The sequence below is a fragment of the Amblyomma maculatum genome, chromosome 11, assembly GCF_055883805.1.
Source record: "Amblyomma maculatum isolate TAMU_Amacu chromosome 11, ASM5588380v1, whole genome shotgun sequence".
Lineage (NCBI taxonomy): Eukaryota > Metazoa > Arthropoda > Arachnida > Ixodida > Ixodidae > Amblyomma > Amblyomma maculatum.
This window is the reverse complement of record NC_139354.1, coordinates 64,370,224-64,388,275: the sequence shown is the minus strand read 5'-3', so window position 1 is coordinate 64,388,275 and position 18,052 is coordinate 64,370,224. Positions and strand designations below refer to the sequence as shown.

At 45.3% G+C, this 18,052-nt stretch overlaps 1 protein-coding gene across 1 annotated transcript in view; it reads right to left on the bottom strand.

Annotated features, from left to right (window-relative positions):
• Positions 1 to 2,205: 2,205 nt before the first annotated feature.
• The window catches only part of LOC146173982 (venom metalloproteinase antarease-like TserMP_B), a 34,283-nt gene continuing 18,436 nt past the window's right edge, over positions 2,206 to 18,052 (bottom strand). Inside the window, exons 9-12 of the mRNA XM_084585310.1 lie at positions 10,848 to 11,015; positions 8,932 to 9,064; positions 8,711 to 8,839; positions 2,206 to 2,268 (exon numbers count right to left, since the gene is read on the bottom strand). Coding sequence (XP_084441436.1) covers positions 2,206 to 2,268; positions 8,711 to 8,839; positions 8,932 to 9,064; positions 10,848 to 11,015 — 493 coding nt within the window. The remainder of the gene's footprint in view (positions 2,269 to 8,710; positions 8,840 to 8,931; positions 9,065 to 10,847; positions 11,016 to 18,052) is intronic.

Genomic DNA, 18,052 nt, shown 5'->3' with positions numbered 1-18,052 from the left:
GTATAAGCTGCAGGTACCGCTTCTGATTCACTGATTAGCCCCTTCATGAAAAACCTTCATGAAGGAAGCACCTTAAATTTAAAAAAGTAGAAGTAAATAACAGTCGCTGAAGCACTTCCTTGCTTTTGCAGGCTTTTTCTGAAAAATGTAAAAGCTTCCGCCCTGGGGTTTTTTAAAATCGAACTATATATCGCTCCCTTTATGGGAGACGTGTGAATTGTCTGACTTGTGAAGCAGGAGTAACAAGGCCCAGTATCCCAAATAGAAAAATGATCAGGTATTCTAGCAGTCTCGTGATATCAAAAATTTGGCACCTCAGTGGTGAAATATAATCATGAGTCGCGCGTCTAGTCTTTTCCGCAACATCGTTTGAAGTAAAGGAGATGTAATATGCACCATATGCTTGAAAAAGCGATTAATCATTTTCAGCGGGCTGCAGTTGCAAAAAGTTTGATAATATTATTATGCGAAGGAAAAATTATAGGAGTGCACTGCTTGCAGTAGAGCACCATATAACCATGGACCAATTTGAGCACAGAAAGCTCTGCCTTCCGTGGCCTCCAGAATGCAGCAGTTAGAATATTATGCGGGCATAAATGAGCAGCAATTCATTGCGTTTCAGCATGTCTGGCATTCAGAAGAACTGGAGACTGCTGGTGCGCGCTCGGCGGCGATTCATCACTCTAACACTTTTTAATGATCTGGAAAGACGTTCCTTCTCATGCTGTGCTGTGGATTCGAGTGAAATGCATATAAGGACTTGGCTAAACATCTCGATGTGTTCGTGAGCAAGACAAATAGAGGATACGAGGGCACCATAAGCCTCGAACCTGGGTTCATATTTTAATGCCGGAAGGTCGATATATAAGAGATATGCCGCTTTTGTTAAAGAGCACATGCAAAGGTTAGGACATGCTGTAAATCCACTGAAAGTTTACCACTCGCTCAAATATAAGTCTGAAAATCTAACTAGAATGATCACCTGACATCTCCATTTGAAGTGGGCACAGAGAGATGATACCATGAGAATTAAACTCATGAGAATACTCATGAGAATTAAACTGCCCATACCTGCAATAATACTATGCGCGTCAATGTTGCGCCAGGCTGATTTGTGTCCTGTTGTCCCTTCTTTGTCGACGCAGGACATTTAATTATTTGGTAGTTCGAGGGCTGAAGATTTTTATTACCTTTGAAATTAAAGTAATGAATGTTTATTCAGTAAGCCAGATGGAACTAATAATTGTCATTGTGCGATTTATTTGCGCTCAGTAAGCTCAGCTTATGAATAGAGTTTGTCACGGGACCAACATATTCCTAGCTTGATTCTCGTCTTAGAGTAGTTCAGATAAAATACAGATGATAATAGAGACAATTGAGGATCGTAAGTCCTTATGGAAAGGTTATAGGAAGGGTCTGTGGTTGCACTGTAAGAAAGCCTAATACGGAAGTTGTTTTGGGGTCTTGAAAAATAAGAAAAAGAAGAGAATTTGTCTGGCAAGTGATACAGATATACTTGCAAGTACTCACCGGTTATGACTAGCGGCCTACCGGCATCTTACCTATGCTCACCTACAAAGCTGGAAAGCAGAGTCTACGGAAAAGGGCTCTGATTAAGTTGGGGACAAAACTGAGATTTATGGAACAGAAAATGCTGGATGTAACGTTAAAATAAGGAAGCGTGCAGCGGGCGTCCCAGATGTGACTGGAGTCAATGACATTCCAGTAGAAATTAAGATGAAATGGGCCTGGGCGCCATTGCTTTTGTCTAATATATAAACGCAGTAATACTAAATCTGAGGTATTTCAATGAACTTGTCTAATATTTTGGATGGAAGGTTTCTTCTTTATTTTGTCATGACGGCAACGTCAGACAAATTATATAACACAAGAACAGCATCTTTTTAAAATCATGGCCGTTTTTTCTTTCCTTTCTTTGGATTTAGTACGCAAGCACCTTGAATGCATACCTGCAGGAGAAGAGGAGGAGAGGACAAAAAGGTTGTAATCAGAGAACGTCTATTAATGACCGGAGAATCCTAATTAGAACAAATAATTGCAATAATCTTGCAGTAACTGTTGCCATGAAAGCAAGTGCCACCAGGAAATATATTGCAAAGTAAACGGAGCACTACTCGAGTAGCTGAATGCACGGCTAGCCACTTCATTGGTGTGACATTAGGCCATGCTCTAATAGTGGCTGCGCTATGCAGCACGCTTGCTCTCCTTAGTAAGTTCGTCGGATTGAGAGTACGGCGCATCACTTGCCTATTCAAGTTGTACAGTAAGCTATGAGTCAATACACATAGTTTTAGGCGATGCGCCTGCATGCCCCCGTCGAACAGAAATTCAGCATCGGAAATTACGAGGTTGTGAGCAAAGAATCAAAAGCATGCGCCTGATAGGCGATAACTGGACGGTGACACAGCCTGCAGTGACTGTTGGACGTTACGTGTGTCGTCAGGACACGGCAGAGCAGCAGCTGCTAGGGTAGCTTCAGTTTTACGTGAGGTTGACATAGGCATCGAACCTAAGAACCTCCTCTTCAGAGTCGCATGTAACGGCTAGACCATTCACACATATTAATGTGGCCTGGTTAAAATGAGACTATATAACTATGTTGGGGAGCTTTCAGGAAGAATGGTAGGTAGTTTATGACCTGAATTTAATTATAGTGACTGAGGTAACATTTTTGAAGCAAATAATACCGCTAAAGAGCGATAAGGCGAAAGCCTTTAGGGCTGGCTCTACTGTGCTGTTTATATGACAGAACACCGCAGATTACACAGTGCCTGACTGCGACTTCGTTCGTGCCCGATTCGAGGTAAATATCTTCACTAGGCGACGAAGGTGCGTGTTCGTAGCGGCGCTTGTTCTTCATAGCTACTGGGAGATGGCGTGCGCCAAGCTCTGTCCAGGAGAAAGGGGTGAAGGCCTCACCATCGCGCCTCTATATTATCATGGAGACGTCAGGAATGCCAGATAACGAGAACAAATGTGTGTTCCTCTAGTTACCAGTGTGGCGTATTCTGTTAACGCCCTCAGCTGGTGATCAGAGGGGTAGGATTTCCGATTTCCGGGGGATGACGGCCTTTTTCAAAGGTTACTGTTGTAAGGTAGAAATTTGGTCCAGTTGGTGCAGAAAAATGATTGAAATAAAACAGTATGCTAAAACGACGAATGCTAACCACGTTATGAACAGTACAAGCTCAGCACTGGGATTTTCGTTTCCTCAGTTTAGTCTCGGAATGTTGTAGTGCAGTCTATTACAATCACGCCTTAAAGGTTGGGCAGAACTCCACCTATATCTTTTGCAATCTTGTGAACACATTCTGCGGACACCACTCATGAACTGTTAAAGGCTTTCGACTTAATGAAGGCACAATGTAAGCCCACAGTTTTGATAGCCTTTAGTGCCAGTTCTGGAATGGACAGCAGACCTCGTTTCGTCTTCCAACTGAGTAATGCAACACTGAACACGTTTCGAGCGCACATTTTCTTGTATCCGTCTGATAGGAAACAGCGGAATGCCTACGGTTCTGTGGAGGATTCTTTGTCAACGGGCCCGCCAGAGAAACTGAGCGGGGTAAACATATTTTATCAATGCAACAAAGTGTTCCTAACCGGGAAACCCTGTTTAAACGTGAAATTGTTATTTGATTCCCTTAAACGGTCCAACAGAAGGCGGCAAACTTCGATCTTTCTGCTTCGGGCTCGCGCTGCGAAGCGTGGTTATCACCTTATAACTCGTAAACATTAGCTTTTGCTTGCTACGGTTCGTTCCTAGGAGTACTGCGGTGCAACTTGAGTCGCTCAATTTCTTGCGCTTGTTTCTCTCTCAACCCTGCAATTTCTAATAGGAAACTGTAGACTGTTTGAGATAGCAGCGGCTCGTCTTCGACGGAAGTCTTCATTCTGCAATGCAGCAGTTGCAGATATCTTAAGTGGAGCTGCATTTAATACCTCTCGCGGCTTCGCTTTATTTGAGGCAAATGTATGCGTGGTCTTGGAGTTTTCCTTTTCGAGCACACAAATGCAACCACTGTTCCACTTCTCTGCTAATCTCCTTTCATTACTTGGCACTCATATAAAAACTCAATTATTTTTTAATTTGAGCGCACTTGCGTATTTGTAGCGACCTAAAATAGAGAGCCTTCGTCCCGTTTGACGGCAATTATCCATCTGCTACGGAAGACAGGGTCTCGCCGAAGCGGGTGATAGAAGATATGAACTCTTATGGGAAAAGAGTTTAGCTAAGATGAAAGGAAATATTATAGAAAAATATAATCTTGCTCTTCTTTTACGGCGAGAATACACGAAGCATCTAAGCGGTAACTAAGTGAAGATGAAGTAAGCTATAATACAACTTGCCAGTTGGGTTACATATGCAGTCATTCAAACGTCACTATTGGATTGCTGAACACTAGCGCTTCGTCATAATTTTTTTTCGTGGGAGCACAGGGCTATTAACTACAATATACACGAATCCAATTTATTTACAAATAAATTCTTGCAAATTCGCCTCTTTCACAATTTTACCTCAGAGGAATAATTGCTATGACAAAAATGAAAAGCGCGCAAGTAAGGCGATGTTCGACACAGGCACTCTGTCACACTTCATTGATTAGTCCGCAGCAGTATTTTTATTTACATTTTTAACACGGCGACTATGTAAAGTGGGCTGAAACAAGCTTCTTGTTGGCGCTGTTATTCACTAGTCATGACCTGTAATCTTATGCACGCATGCATGAAATGTCACTCGTTAACGGCAGCGTGAGCCAAGTATCAAAAGAGTGCACTTAAACTATCAACGAACAGCATATATGACACGCGACACACGAAGGCAAATTGAGGTTAACACGATGTTGAACCACAGACAAGCACAGTTGTGCAGACTGAGGACTGTGGTTTTCTATGTTAGATTTATTTATTGTGATCATTTGTTTTTTGCGTATCGCTTCAAATCACCGGTAAAAGCGTATTTCACCCAACCCCGTTCTCCTATTCATCCTTGTAGCATTATACACTACGTGCACAATGGTGCACGAAATAGTTGCTGGAAGGAAGAGGTACGACCGTTGCTCGAAAGAGCGTGGAGCCGCCCAAAGATTGAATTTTAAGCGCCTGACAAGAAGATGCGTAGTATTTCGCGTTTATCTGCCTAAGGAGCGGGAGTTTTTTAATATCCACCATTCAAGTCTTCAGCTTTGGAGGCTTTTGGGAAAAAAGCGTAAGCGTAGCAATTCAGATTGTTTGGTTGGGTGCTATGCGCTTGAACAGCTAGAACATTTAATAACACTTGGGTCTTATGACTTTCCTGGAGACTTTTTGAAGTCTGTCGAGGCCATCTGGTACTCCACCCTACTTAATCTTTTCACTGTTATTGTGGATATTGGAGTGGGGCCGCAGACGTTTGAAGTTATAATGTATTGATAGAAAATCACACGTAAAGAAAAATTGCAATATACAAAGGGTTGCAGCCCAATTACTTTACCTTCGGTGGAATAGAGGATTTCCGCAAAAGTAATGGCGAGCCGGTAATAGTTCGTAATTTAAACTGCCATCGGAGGGCTTTAGACATGTGATTTGAGGGGCCGTTCCATACAAACAAATCTACATATTGCAAAAAAAGATGTACAGTTTTCTTGTAACTGTCAGCAACAACTGACAGTACATCAACTGGACCCTGAGAAGGCCTTCGATCATCTACGACACGAGTTAATGTTTGCTTCTTCACAGCCTGTCATTTTTCGGTCTATTTTCTGTGCTTGCATACACCTCTTTTACAGTTATTGCTCCCCCTGCTGATTTTGAATAGTTACCTTTCATAACCCTTGTTTATTTCTCCGTCTGTCAAGCAAGTGTGTGCAATAACACCTTGTCTTTTTGCAGCACCCTGTTTAAAATCGATATTCTTGAGCATTCTGGCGAGTGGCGCCATTCGAGGTTCTCGCATCCAAGACAGTGAGCTCATAGAGGCAGTGCCCTACTTTTTGAAGCTAGATCAGGGTGCCTTAGAACACGCAGCTACAAAAAGAAATTTAACAATGGAGATGACGCATGCGCTGTATGTGGAAACTCCAGTGAAACAATTGACCATGTTATACTCGAATGTAATGGCATCCATCCGGAAGTTGATGCAGGCGCAATCACTGTTCCTGAAGCTCTGGGGTTTAGAGATAACAGTAGCCGGGTGAATAAACCGGCGATGGAAACTAGCAAAACATGACTGGAAGATTGGTGGCTTAAAACCAGAGAAGTGACATAATATTAGTAATGTAGAAACAAAAATTTAATAAATAGAATGGTGGTTTAGTTAACCATGCTAAATCAATAATTAAGATATCGGGAGAAAAATAAGCATGATAGCTACTGCTACCACCCCGTTTCAAAGGGGACGCTCCTATATTCCATCCATCCATCCATCCGTTTATAATGATCTGTTTTTTTTTTCACCGCTATATTCCTAGTGGCGTTGAAGTTGTTCATTTAACGTAGAAATTTCTAATTGTTTCTGGAGACCAGGTAAACCATATCAATAGTTGCGGTATGTGGTTTGAATGTTTGGTGATCTACACCAGCGGAACACGCGGGCGTGGCATGGATGGGTGTACCACCGATATAGCGGTACACACATCTAGTGTACCGCCATATCGGTAGGTGCCGCGAAATTGATTAGAGACTTAAGGTATCAGCTGTATAGATTATGCTCAGGCGTTTGTCCTATATGTTCTGTCAAATTTTGGCAAAGCTGCCGCAAGTACCTTTTTTTCTTTTTTTTTAGTGAGCGATTGTATTGCGATTACTCGCAATACAATACAAAATGACAATGGCAATGCAGTTTGTGAAAATAGTCCTGCGAAGTGACTTAAGCACAGCCTTGTAATTTTTTGTATAGACCTTACCCATAGCTTGCGTCCCCGCGGCTACTGATATTTGCGGTGGCATGCATTTAGCGGGAGCGGCTGTTTTCTAATGAACACTGGGAAAGAATGGGACTGCATCATACGGTTATGAAAATGATGAAACTTAAAAATTTGAAGATACGAAAGAATGAATAAGAATGAATAAATCATGCCACCATGACCGGCGTAAATGACATATTTTCATTCTGTTGCATTGTGTTGATTCGTAATGTGAATTTTGAAGCAATAACTATGTTGCAGTGCAAAATGCGTAATCTTTACAATGGTGGAGATTTCAACTTGGAGGCAGATTACGTTTGGCATTTTTAGTAATCAGAACTCCTACTATTTTTACTTTGAGTGCCTTAAATATATAAAAAATCATAAAATGTAAACATCACATTTAACACTGAAGATTCAGATCGTCCTTTTCGTAGTTATTTTATACGATATAAGAAAGTCAAGTTTTCAACTGGTTCTATTTCTCGGTGGCTTGAAGCTTTTCGCCTCTTTTGTGCGCGAGAAAAGGGATTGCATTTGTATCATTGAAAAAATTGCTATTTGGTTTTTGCTACAAAGATATATATATGTATTTAGAGTCTTGTATTCATATGACCTTAAAAGTCCTATGCTTTGAAATACGCAGCAGTGTGCACTTTCTATACTGGGTATGTTGAATAGAACATGCATCGTAGGGATTATCTGTTGTTTCTTTTTCATAGATGCACTTTCTAGTACGGCCCGTTTTCAAGTTCCAAATCATGCTCCAGCTGATAAAAACGCCTGTGGATAATTCAAGTTCGGTTTTGAGAACATTGCAGGTTGCTGGTTTCAACCGCAGGAGTGCGCTGTTAGATGATGTCCCCATGCAGGTTTACATGTTTAATAATTTTGGGGGCACTCGTTGTTTTACTCACGACAGAACGTACAAACCATGTCCTATTTATGTTACCTATTCATTCACATCATCGACACTGAAATGGATAATTTCTACTTACACCTATTTCTCAAGGTAATTAAGAGCACGTGGCAATAATATTGGTTGTGGCAAAATGCTTGCCTGAGCTGGTGCTCGTGATTTGTAGCACTTGCTATGCCTGGGCGAATACAAAGGCTAACGCGACAATTTTACCAGTGTTCATGTCACCCTCTCACTTAAATCTTACGAATTTGAACTAAGACGTTTAAGTGATATTGTATGTTACAGGATCTTAAAAACAAACGGTGCTCTTTGATAATGAAATGAAAAAGGTCGATAGCGGGATGATGTTTTGTTACAGTGTGCTACCACAAGAGCATTTCCTTCTTCGTGGTGGATTGGTGGGTGCTGTTTAACACACAGACAGGAGGAGAAAACACGGGACTGGCGCCTACGCTTATGTAACCAGGCACCTTGCTTCCACTAGTTATGTAATGGTCAAGTTTAATTTTATATATACATAATTATACATATACGCAGCTCATACTGGTTGTGTTCTGATACTTATCAATTGCACCGCACTATGTAGGAATGTAGAGACGTTTCAGCAGTACAGATCTGCGCAAGGTTTCTTTAAACTTCAACTGGCTAGCAAGGCAGCTTGTATATGGTTCAGAGAATAATCACGACTACCGATTCATGGTCCATAGGTTTTAAGTTATCTGCTTTCTCTCGACATGAATGCGAAGAGTTCTTTATGAGTTCGCTTTCCCTAAACCATCCTCTCTCACTGAGCATTTAAAGTATGTCCTGGAAAGTTGCGTTACAGATGGGTACTTCAAGAAGGAAGGCGTTTTGAGAAAAAGTGTTTTGTCTGCGACTGTACCTGTTTGTGTCCGCAGGGTGTGTATTCCAGTGCTTCAACGTCTTCGAAATGATGGTGTCCATTGGAAGGCGTCTCGTATACTTCGTTGTATAAACAGCGTACTGTGCATTGCGCTTTGAAATGGTCGCTCTGAAAATGAGTCAAACCAGTTTCACCGGAAACATCTGACTCCATAGCAAAGCGAGCGTAAGGAGGGAAGGATGAAATTTTTAAGTGCTTACAGCAGTGACGTCTTTCTTTGTGGAAAACTTCCTTTGACAGTAGGCCTCCATGGTCAAGACCATCCCAGGGTACTTCTTCGTTACATTGTATGTCTTGGTTGCAGTCACTCGCCAGCATGAATAGCCTCGCAATCTGCAATAAAAGAACAAAAAAATCTAAAGTCGGCAAGAATAGAGCATGCAAGTTTGAATTTCTTTCCATCTACTCTCTGGAACATTGCAATATATGAAGAGCAATTCAAAGCAGCAGAGACTGGGCTATGAATTATTTGTTCCTTGCATATTTTTTTTCAATCTCAGACTTATTTCTATTAATCGTATGGGCGTGAGTTTAACAATATTCCTCAGTACAGAAGTTATTGCAGAAATAACAGAAGTATTGAGCAAGGGCACCTAACATGGTAACGGCTTGTAATTGCGTACCCTTAAGAATAATCACTCTGGGCACTTCGCACAGGAGCTCTGAGCGATTGACTTGTTTTCGTAGCGTCATTAAAACTGATAGTGGTGGTACTTTTTGGTACCTATTATTATTTTCTCACCTCTCTTCAAGTCCAACGGTAGATGCTCAAAATATGTTTCAGCGAGGAGGTGGTATATAGTCTGCCCGATATAGTCAATACGGAAGAAAAAATTACTTAAGAGTCATATTAGCGCGTTGAGAGTATATTTTTGAGAATGACGTGACCACACGAGACATTGTTAATGCAAGACTTCTGTTTTTCAGCTCTGACAATGCTTCAGGGCGCACCACTGAGGTACAAACTAAAAAAAAGTTTACGAAACACATGCACTGAGTGGCAGTTAAGAAGGACAATTCATTTTGTTTTCTAATTGAACGTTTCAGACAGCATCAAGCAGCGAAGTGCAATAGAAATTGTTCAGGTGAGATCTGCACAGCTGCAGAAGTTTTCCTGAGACGTATTCTTGACACCATTCAACCGCTTCTTCCGTACATCTACACTGTGTAGGCTACCATCGGGCTGTACCAAGAGCAGTACATGGTGGCTTAAAATATACAAATTCTGTGGGTTCGTCTATCCTCTCTGATAATGATGCAGGTGATGACGATGGGCAATTTTAAATTATACTGACACAAACCTTGTTATTTTTCAGCCTGTGCACATCATGATTTACACCACGCCCCTCTACTTGAACACATGAAGTTCAGTACCGGTCGCAATATTCCGCGCACGGCGAACCATTGAGGAATGGCGGTCGAGCAGGAGCACAAGAGCCAGTGTGTGTTAGCAAGGGTCATTTACCCTGATGGTTGGTAACTTGGGAGCATTCGTAAATTCCCGAACTATGTAGAAGAGTTTCGGTAGTCCTGTAAAGAATGCGGATTAGAGAGGCGTATGTAAGGAACTGATACTTTCATATGAGGTGAGGGAAAAGTTCCTCTCCTACTAACGATATATAGATTCTTCGATGAAACGTCTGAGGAGAGCATTCATGTGGCACCTGCGTACACTACATGGGGGCAATACGTCCTTAGAAACTTTCTGCTCAACACTTGTCCGTGCAATATTCATGAGAATGGTCACGCACGTATTCCCAGAGATATCTGATTGCCTAGGCACGAATACGATTCAAGAGGAGTAAGCTTAATTGCCAAGTGAACAGCGCAGAAGTAATGCTGCGACATTGAAGAGTCAACCTTGTTTGAACCATCTACTTGGCTTCGGTTAGTTGGTTAAGAATACTACCTAACATTTGGTAATACTTGTCCGCGTGTAGTGTACTGCATAGTCTATAGCTCTTGGAATGCGGAGCTCCTCAAGGTAAAAAGTGGTGCTTGCACGGAATTGTTTAGCAGCGATTGCCGCATGTCGGTTGCAGCAATTGCTGTAATTCATAAAGACAGTTGTGATACGTAGGTGGCGGAGTTATGCAACAGCAATATTGCAACTCACCTGACAATATACCTCATTTGTTGGAGACTGCACGGGGAGTAGTGATGGCCAACGTGACTCCTTTTCGCGTTGCCCATGAGGTAGCCGTAATGGAACGGGCAATTCTCTGCACCTGGCCTCCCAGGATACCTGGGGTCAGGGGGCTGGCCATCGTGCGATGCTCCAAGCCTGTAAAAAGGTAGTGGATTTGGCTGCCATTTATCACTGTGCTCCAATTTTGGCAGCAAATGCAAATCTTCTAGCACAGTGGGTTATTAAGGTTCAAGCCCAAGATATATGAGGGCATGTTTGGTGTGTTTTTGTAGCCTTAGGTTGCGATATGTAAAGCGCTAAGTTGGCATAAACAACATGATGCAGCTGGCGCCATGTAGCAAGTCTCTTTTTAGTATGTCAACTGAATTTAAGCTAAGGTAGTGCACATTTATTCGCTATATGAAAACTAATTTTCAGTGTGTGTTTTGCCACAAAATTCAGAATTTATCTGGATTATGTGCTCAATGTCCGATCCATTAAAGGTGCATAAGCAGTAAACCAGACATTCAGTAGTTCAAGTAAACATAAAATTGGTATTCTTGAGACCTAGCAACAAAGCCTAAACTATTTTCACGTGTTCAAAACGAGGTAATCTCATCTAGTGTACGCACTGCCGAGGCCGATGTTTAAGCATTATTTACATGCTGTTGCAGTAGTCAATTTTCAGCGAGGCCCCTCCTACGTTTCTTTGCCAAAAAGTCGCATTTTTAAATTGCTTTAGAGCGGCGTTTTTAATTTGTGGTTCAAAATTTGAAATAAAGTATTTTATGCCCACGCACGTGTTACGTCATATAAATACGCTTTGCCGAAGTCGTTCTTTTGTGTTTGATTCTTATTTGATAGTATTAGTACGAACTTAATGAATGGCCGCGACACAGACGTAGTTTTGAGAACCTGACACATGCTTACTGGCCCTGTCTATTGCAGAGACCTATTTCGCGTTCCTTGTGTGTTTTGCGCCTCTTCCTTTAGGAATGAGATTTTCGTTGCATTTACGCGCTACGGAAGCCTTCTGTGCCCTAACATGTTGCTGAATCTGGGTGATTTTGATTATTCTTGTCCTTTAACGTTTCTAACGGAGCACACATGAATTGGACCATATAGGTTCGTAGCATTGGCTACTCTAGGGAGTTCTGAATCACTCAAACCTTTATGTCTTGAAGGATGCCTAATCCTACTCATATGGTGATGTTTTATCGTTATGAACCCGAAACCTTCAGGGCCACGAGGCCCCTTATGACAACGCCGTGAATCGACAGCAGTGTGTCATGTATTACCACCATACCAGGTGGGACCTCACTGGTATCTCTTTTATCGATATTTGGTTTATGCGAGAAGTTTATTTTTATTTATGAAACACGAAACGAATATAATTACGAGAATAAGAATAAGTTGAAGAGGAATGGGCAGGTATTTGAAGGTTATTACGAGCAGATTACTCGTATCTCTCAAGGGGAAAGTGTACAAAAATTGCACCAAACCAGTGCTCGCCAATGCTCCTGGAGCTTCAGTGCGAACAAAATGGTTCTACTCAAGATGAGGACAATAGAGAGAGCTATAGAACAAAAATGTTAAGTATATATATTGTGAGCGCAACGCGCGAACTTTCACCTCTTTCATCTGTATAGATCCATCATCATTATCATCATCATCGCTGACTGCTGCTCGGAGCGTCGCGCGCTGTGTGCCAGCTGGTTCTGGAATAGAACAGACGTTTTGTGCAAGTGCTGTCTCACAAGTGGCGGAGGTGCGATTCGTATTCCCCACCTCTCGCTTTAGACCCGCCTACCGTTCTCCCTGGAGCTCCGTTCAGGCCTTCGCTTGCGTCCACGGTCCTGTGCTATGGATGAGGGCAACGGTGCTCGCTCACCCCCGGCGTCTCCTCCTCCTACTGCGGCTGCCCCTGCCTGGACTGTCACCAGCCGCCAGCGCGATCCACAAATCTTTGCTGGCCTTCGCGGTGAAGATGTCGACGACTGGCTCGACAACTACAACAGGGTCAGTGCATTTAACCGCTGGGATGACGCTCATAAACTGCTAAACGTCGTCTTCTACTTGGCTGACGTCGCCAAAACCTGGTTCCTCAATCACGAGGATGACATCGCTGACTGGCCTACATTCACGGACCAGCTAAAGAAAATTTTCGGCACTCCGGCTGGTCGCTCAGAGCAGGCAAAGAAAAAACTTGAAGCTCGTCTCCAGCAGCCCGGCGAGCCCTATACGTCGTATATCGAGGACGTTCTGGCCCTTTGTCGCCGTGTCGACGCTGCTATGCCTGAATCTGAGCTTGTTCGCCACTTAATTAGGGGCATCAACACTGCTGCTATCAATGCCTTCGTGTTTAAAAACCCGTCGTCCGTATCTGACATCACATCCACATGTCAACGTCTGGACCAGCTACAGTCATGCCGTCTCGTGCAAGACCCCAGTGATGGTGGCTCCCTCATAGAGGGAAATTTGCGGTCCCTAATCCGCACCATGATCCGGGAGGAGCTCTACGGCCTCACCAACCCCTCTGCAGTATCTCCAACTCTTCCGCCAGCAACGGTGAATTTGCGCAGCATCATCAAAGATGAACTGACGAATTTCAACTGCACTGTGGCACCTGTCCCACCTCCCATTGCCTCCCAACCTCCCTCGCTGCCTCCCAACGCCCCCCAACATTCCTTGCCAACCTATGCCGAAATTACTTCACGGCAACCCACTCCGCCTTCCCCGACTTGTTCGGCACCCGTGTGCGGTCACGTCGCTGCCGTGGCACCATATCCTACAGTGCATCGTCCTGTTACAGCCTGGCGCCCCTCCCGCCCTGTGTGCTACTATTGTGGGATACGTGGCCACATTGCCCGTGTCTGTCGCCGCCGCCAACAAGACGAGCAACGGGGTTATGCTCCCTTTGAACGTGCCCGCGTGCGCCAGCCTGATGATTCTGCACGGCCCTACTCAGACTTTTACCGGCGTTCTTCCTCTCCTCCGAATTCCACCAATGTTTCACGGCCCTCGCGTCCTTCCCGACGCCGATCCCCTTCGCCTTTTCGCCGCACGTCACCGCTTCGTCCTGCCTCGCAACCCTTCCAACCTATAACGGAAAACTAACCGAAGCAGTTTTTGGAGGGAAAGCTGCTTCGAGTTCGAAATCTACAATTCCTCCTGGGCGACCGTCGAATATGTTAGTGGTGATTGTTGAAGGATTGTACGTTGAGGCCCTCATCGACACCGGCGCCGCTTATTCCGTCATGCATTTCTCTCTGTGTTCTCATCTGCGCAAAGTTATAACGCCATACATCGGTCCGCCACTTCGTGGAGCTAATGGAACTCTTATGAAACCCACCGGCCAATGCACAGCACGTGTCCTCATCGATAACCAGCCGCATCATATCGAATTTATTGTGCTCCCCACGTGCGTTCATCTCATGATCTTGGGGTGGGATTTCTTATCGTCGGCGTCCGCCCTCATCTCTTGCCGCTAGCGCCTTATTCATCTTGCGGACCCCGATATATTACCGACTTCTGATTGTTCACCACCACACGTGTTCGCAGCAGTTGATTTCGTTTTGCCCCCAGGACGCGAGCAGCTGATCATCGTGGCATTGGACTACCCTCTCGATGGCGAAGCCTTCGTTATGCCCGCTCCTCGGTGTACCTCCGACGGCCTAGCTCTTGCCTCGTGCCTCACCTCCTTCACCCGCGGTTGCGCGGTCGTTGCGGCCCTTAATACAACTCTCAAGCCGTTCTTACTGCCCAGAGGAGCCACAGTTGGGTTTATTTTTGACTGCGATCCCGTTCCCCTCAACACACTTTCCAGCGCACCACCGCCTCCTGCCAAGCCTCAATTTCCGACATCCTCTGCTCTCGCAGCCGCCATCAGCCCTGACCTTACATCCGAGCAGTCCACAGCTCTGCTAGACGTCCTCCTGCGGCACCGAGAGTCTTTTGATGTGTGCGCCTCAGCGTTGGGGAAGACCTCCGTCACCTCTCATCGCATAGAGACGGACGGCTCTGCTATTGTTCGACGAAGGCCGTATCGCGTTTCAGCAGCAGAACGCAAAATCATTGAGGAGCAAGTTGCTGACATGCTTGCTCGAAATGTCATCCGACCATCCACGAGCTCTTGGTCCTCACCTGTGGTCCCCGTTCGCAAAAAAGATGGTTCAGTCCGCTTCTGCGTGGATTACCGGGCACTTAACAAGATCACGCGCAAGGATGTTTACCCTTTGCCTCGTATTGATGACGCATTAGACTGTCTCCAAGGCGCTGAGTATTTCTCCAGTCTCGACCTCCGCTCGGGATACTGGCAAATTCCTATGCACGATGCAGACAAGGACAATACTGCCTTTTCTACCCCCGAAGGTCTCTACGAATTTAACGTGATGCCTTTCGGACTCTGCAATGCGCCGGCCACCTTTGAGCGCATGATTGATACCGTGCTTCGCGGCATGAAATGAAAAACATGCCTATGTTATCTCGACGACATCATTGTCTTCTCGTCAAACTTCACTCAGCACTTGCAGCGTCTCACTGATGTCCTCACGTCCCTTGCCCAGGCGGGGCTTCAGCTGAATACCAAGAAGTGCCACTTTGCCAGTAAGACCATCAAAGTACTCGGCCATGTCGTCAGTAAGGCAGGAATCCAGCCTGATCCCGAAAAAATTACGGCTGTCGTTAATTTTCCTCGGCCCCAACGTCAGAAAGATCTTCGCAGCTTCCTTGGCTTAGCCTCCTACTTCCGCCGTTTTATTCGGAACTTTGCAACAATTGCTGCCCCGCTACACAAGCTCGTGTCTTCCCAAGTGTTTTACACCTGGTCCACTGAATGTGAAGACGCCTTCAAAGCTCTCAAGCAGGCACTCACTTCCACCCCTGTGCTTCGCCATTTTGACGCTGACGCGCCCACCATACTTCACACAGACGCCAGTGGCCACGGTATTGGCGCGGTTCTCTTGCAACGCAACGCAGTGTCTGAAGAGCAAGTCGTCGCATACGCCAGTCGTACGCTTACTGCAGCTGAGCGTAACTATACTATTACCGAGCAAGAGTGCCTCGCCCTTGTTTGGTCGGTTCAAAAATTTCGACCTTATTTGTATGGCCGCCACTTCACCATTGTCACACCATCACGCACTCTGTTGGCTGTCATCGCTGAAGAACTTATCGGGTCGCCTGGGTCGCTGGGTACTACGTCTTCAAGAATACACCTTCACCATCACTTATAAATCTGGGCGAAAACACCTCGACGCTGACGCCCTCTCCCGCTGCCCATTGCTACCTACTGACGCGGCCCCACATACGGTCTCCTCTCCCTGCTGCCATCCGAGTCAGCCTTCTGCTGGCCACCTGAATGTTGCACCCATCGCTATAGCTCCACTCGAGAACAATGCTGATTTCTCGTCCCTGCAGCTGACTGACCCTTACTGCCGCACAATCATCGCTCGCCTCCGTGGAGAATCAGTTATCCCAAACAGTCGCTTGCGCCGGCAGCTTCGTCGGTTCCGATTTCACCATGGAACACTTTACCGCGACGTTTATCACCCTACGGGTCAACGCTGGGTACCCGTTGCCCCTCGCTCCCTTCGTTTTAAAATTATGGAGGCTTACCACGACGACCCCACTGCTGGACATTTAGGCCACTTTAAAACTTACGACCGTATCAAGAGCCGCTACTTCTGGCCTGGGCTTTCTGCCAGCGTCGCCAAATACATTTCATCATGTCCGTCTTGCCAGCATCGCAAGCGTTCAACATCCCCTCCTGCTGGCCTACTGCAACCTCTACCTTGCCCATCTGTGCCTTTTGACACGGTCGCCATTGACTTGTTTGGACCTCTCCCTTTGACATCAGTCGGCAACCGTTTTGTTGTCACTGCCATCGACCATCTAACGCGGTACGCTGAAACCGCACCTCTTCGCTCCGGTGCCGCCTCTGAAGTCGCCGATTTTTTCCTGCGTGCGATAGTTTTGCGTCATGGTGCTCCTCGTATTCTTATTAGCGACCGTGGAAAGACATTTCTTTCTCAAGTCCTTGAGGAAGTACTGCGCGCAGCCAACACCGTCCATAAGACTTCTTCTAGCTACCACCCTCAGACCAACGGACTCATCGAGCGGTTTCATCGCACTTTGTCCGACATGATATCCATGTATATCGCTCCTGATCACCGGAACTGGGACAACGTTTTACCTTTCGTCACCTACGCCTACATTTCCGCTGTTCAGCGCACTACTGGTTATAGCCCTTTCTTTTTAGTTTATGGCCGTCAACCATCGACAGTACTGGACACTACTTTCTTCTCTGCTCCCTCTACGTCTGAATCTCTGGGCGAAGAGTTTGCCACTCGTATGGCCCAGTGTCGCCAACTTGCCCGTTTGAACACTGAAGATGCTCAACAAGAACGCAAAGCCCTATCGAACTCCCTCCTTTTACCCCGGTGATGAAGTTCTCCTGTGGACACCAATCCGCATTCCTGGCCTGTGTGAGAAGTTTCTCCATCGTTACATTGGCCCTTATACAGTACTCCAACAAACGTCTCCGGTGAACTATCGCGTTATTCCCTCGCACACCGTCGCAGATCGACGTCGTCGCTCCGAAGAGATCGTCCACGTCTCGCGCATGAAGCCCTATGCCCGTCGTCCCTCATCCCTGTAATCAGCGACCAGGGTGGCCGCTCTTTTGTCGGGGGGATTTGTGTGAGCGCAACGCGCGAACTTTCACCTCTTTCATCTGTATAGATCCATCATCATTATCATCATCATCGCTGACTGCTGCTCGGAGCGTCGCGCGCTGTGTGCCAGCTGGTTCTGGAATAGAACAGACGTTTTGTGCAAGTGCTGTCTCACAATATAAACGTAAGCGATAAGATGTGTAAAGAGTGCTTCATAAAAATAGCTCGAGCTATTGATGTTCTGAAATAAGTTGGAATGGGTAACATAGGTAGTAAGAAAAGCTCACCGGTGGTTGCTAAGGGTGACAAATCGAATTCCAAAGGAACGAAAGCGCAGCAGGAGGTGGTAGAAATTTAGGTGTGAGTGTGATATTAGGCGGCCCTAACCGTCAAGCTGATGAAACTAAAAATGATCAGATTAATTGGACAAGTTAATTGGAGAAGTATGGTAAATGCCTCTGCCTGCAGAGAGTATAGTTCGATTGGGGAAGACGATGATGAGCGAAATGTCAAGGCAGCGAC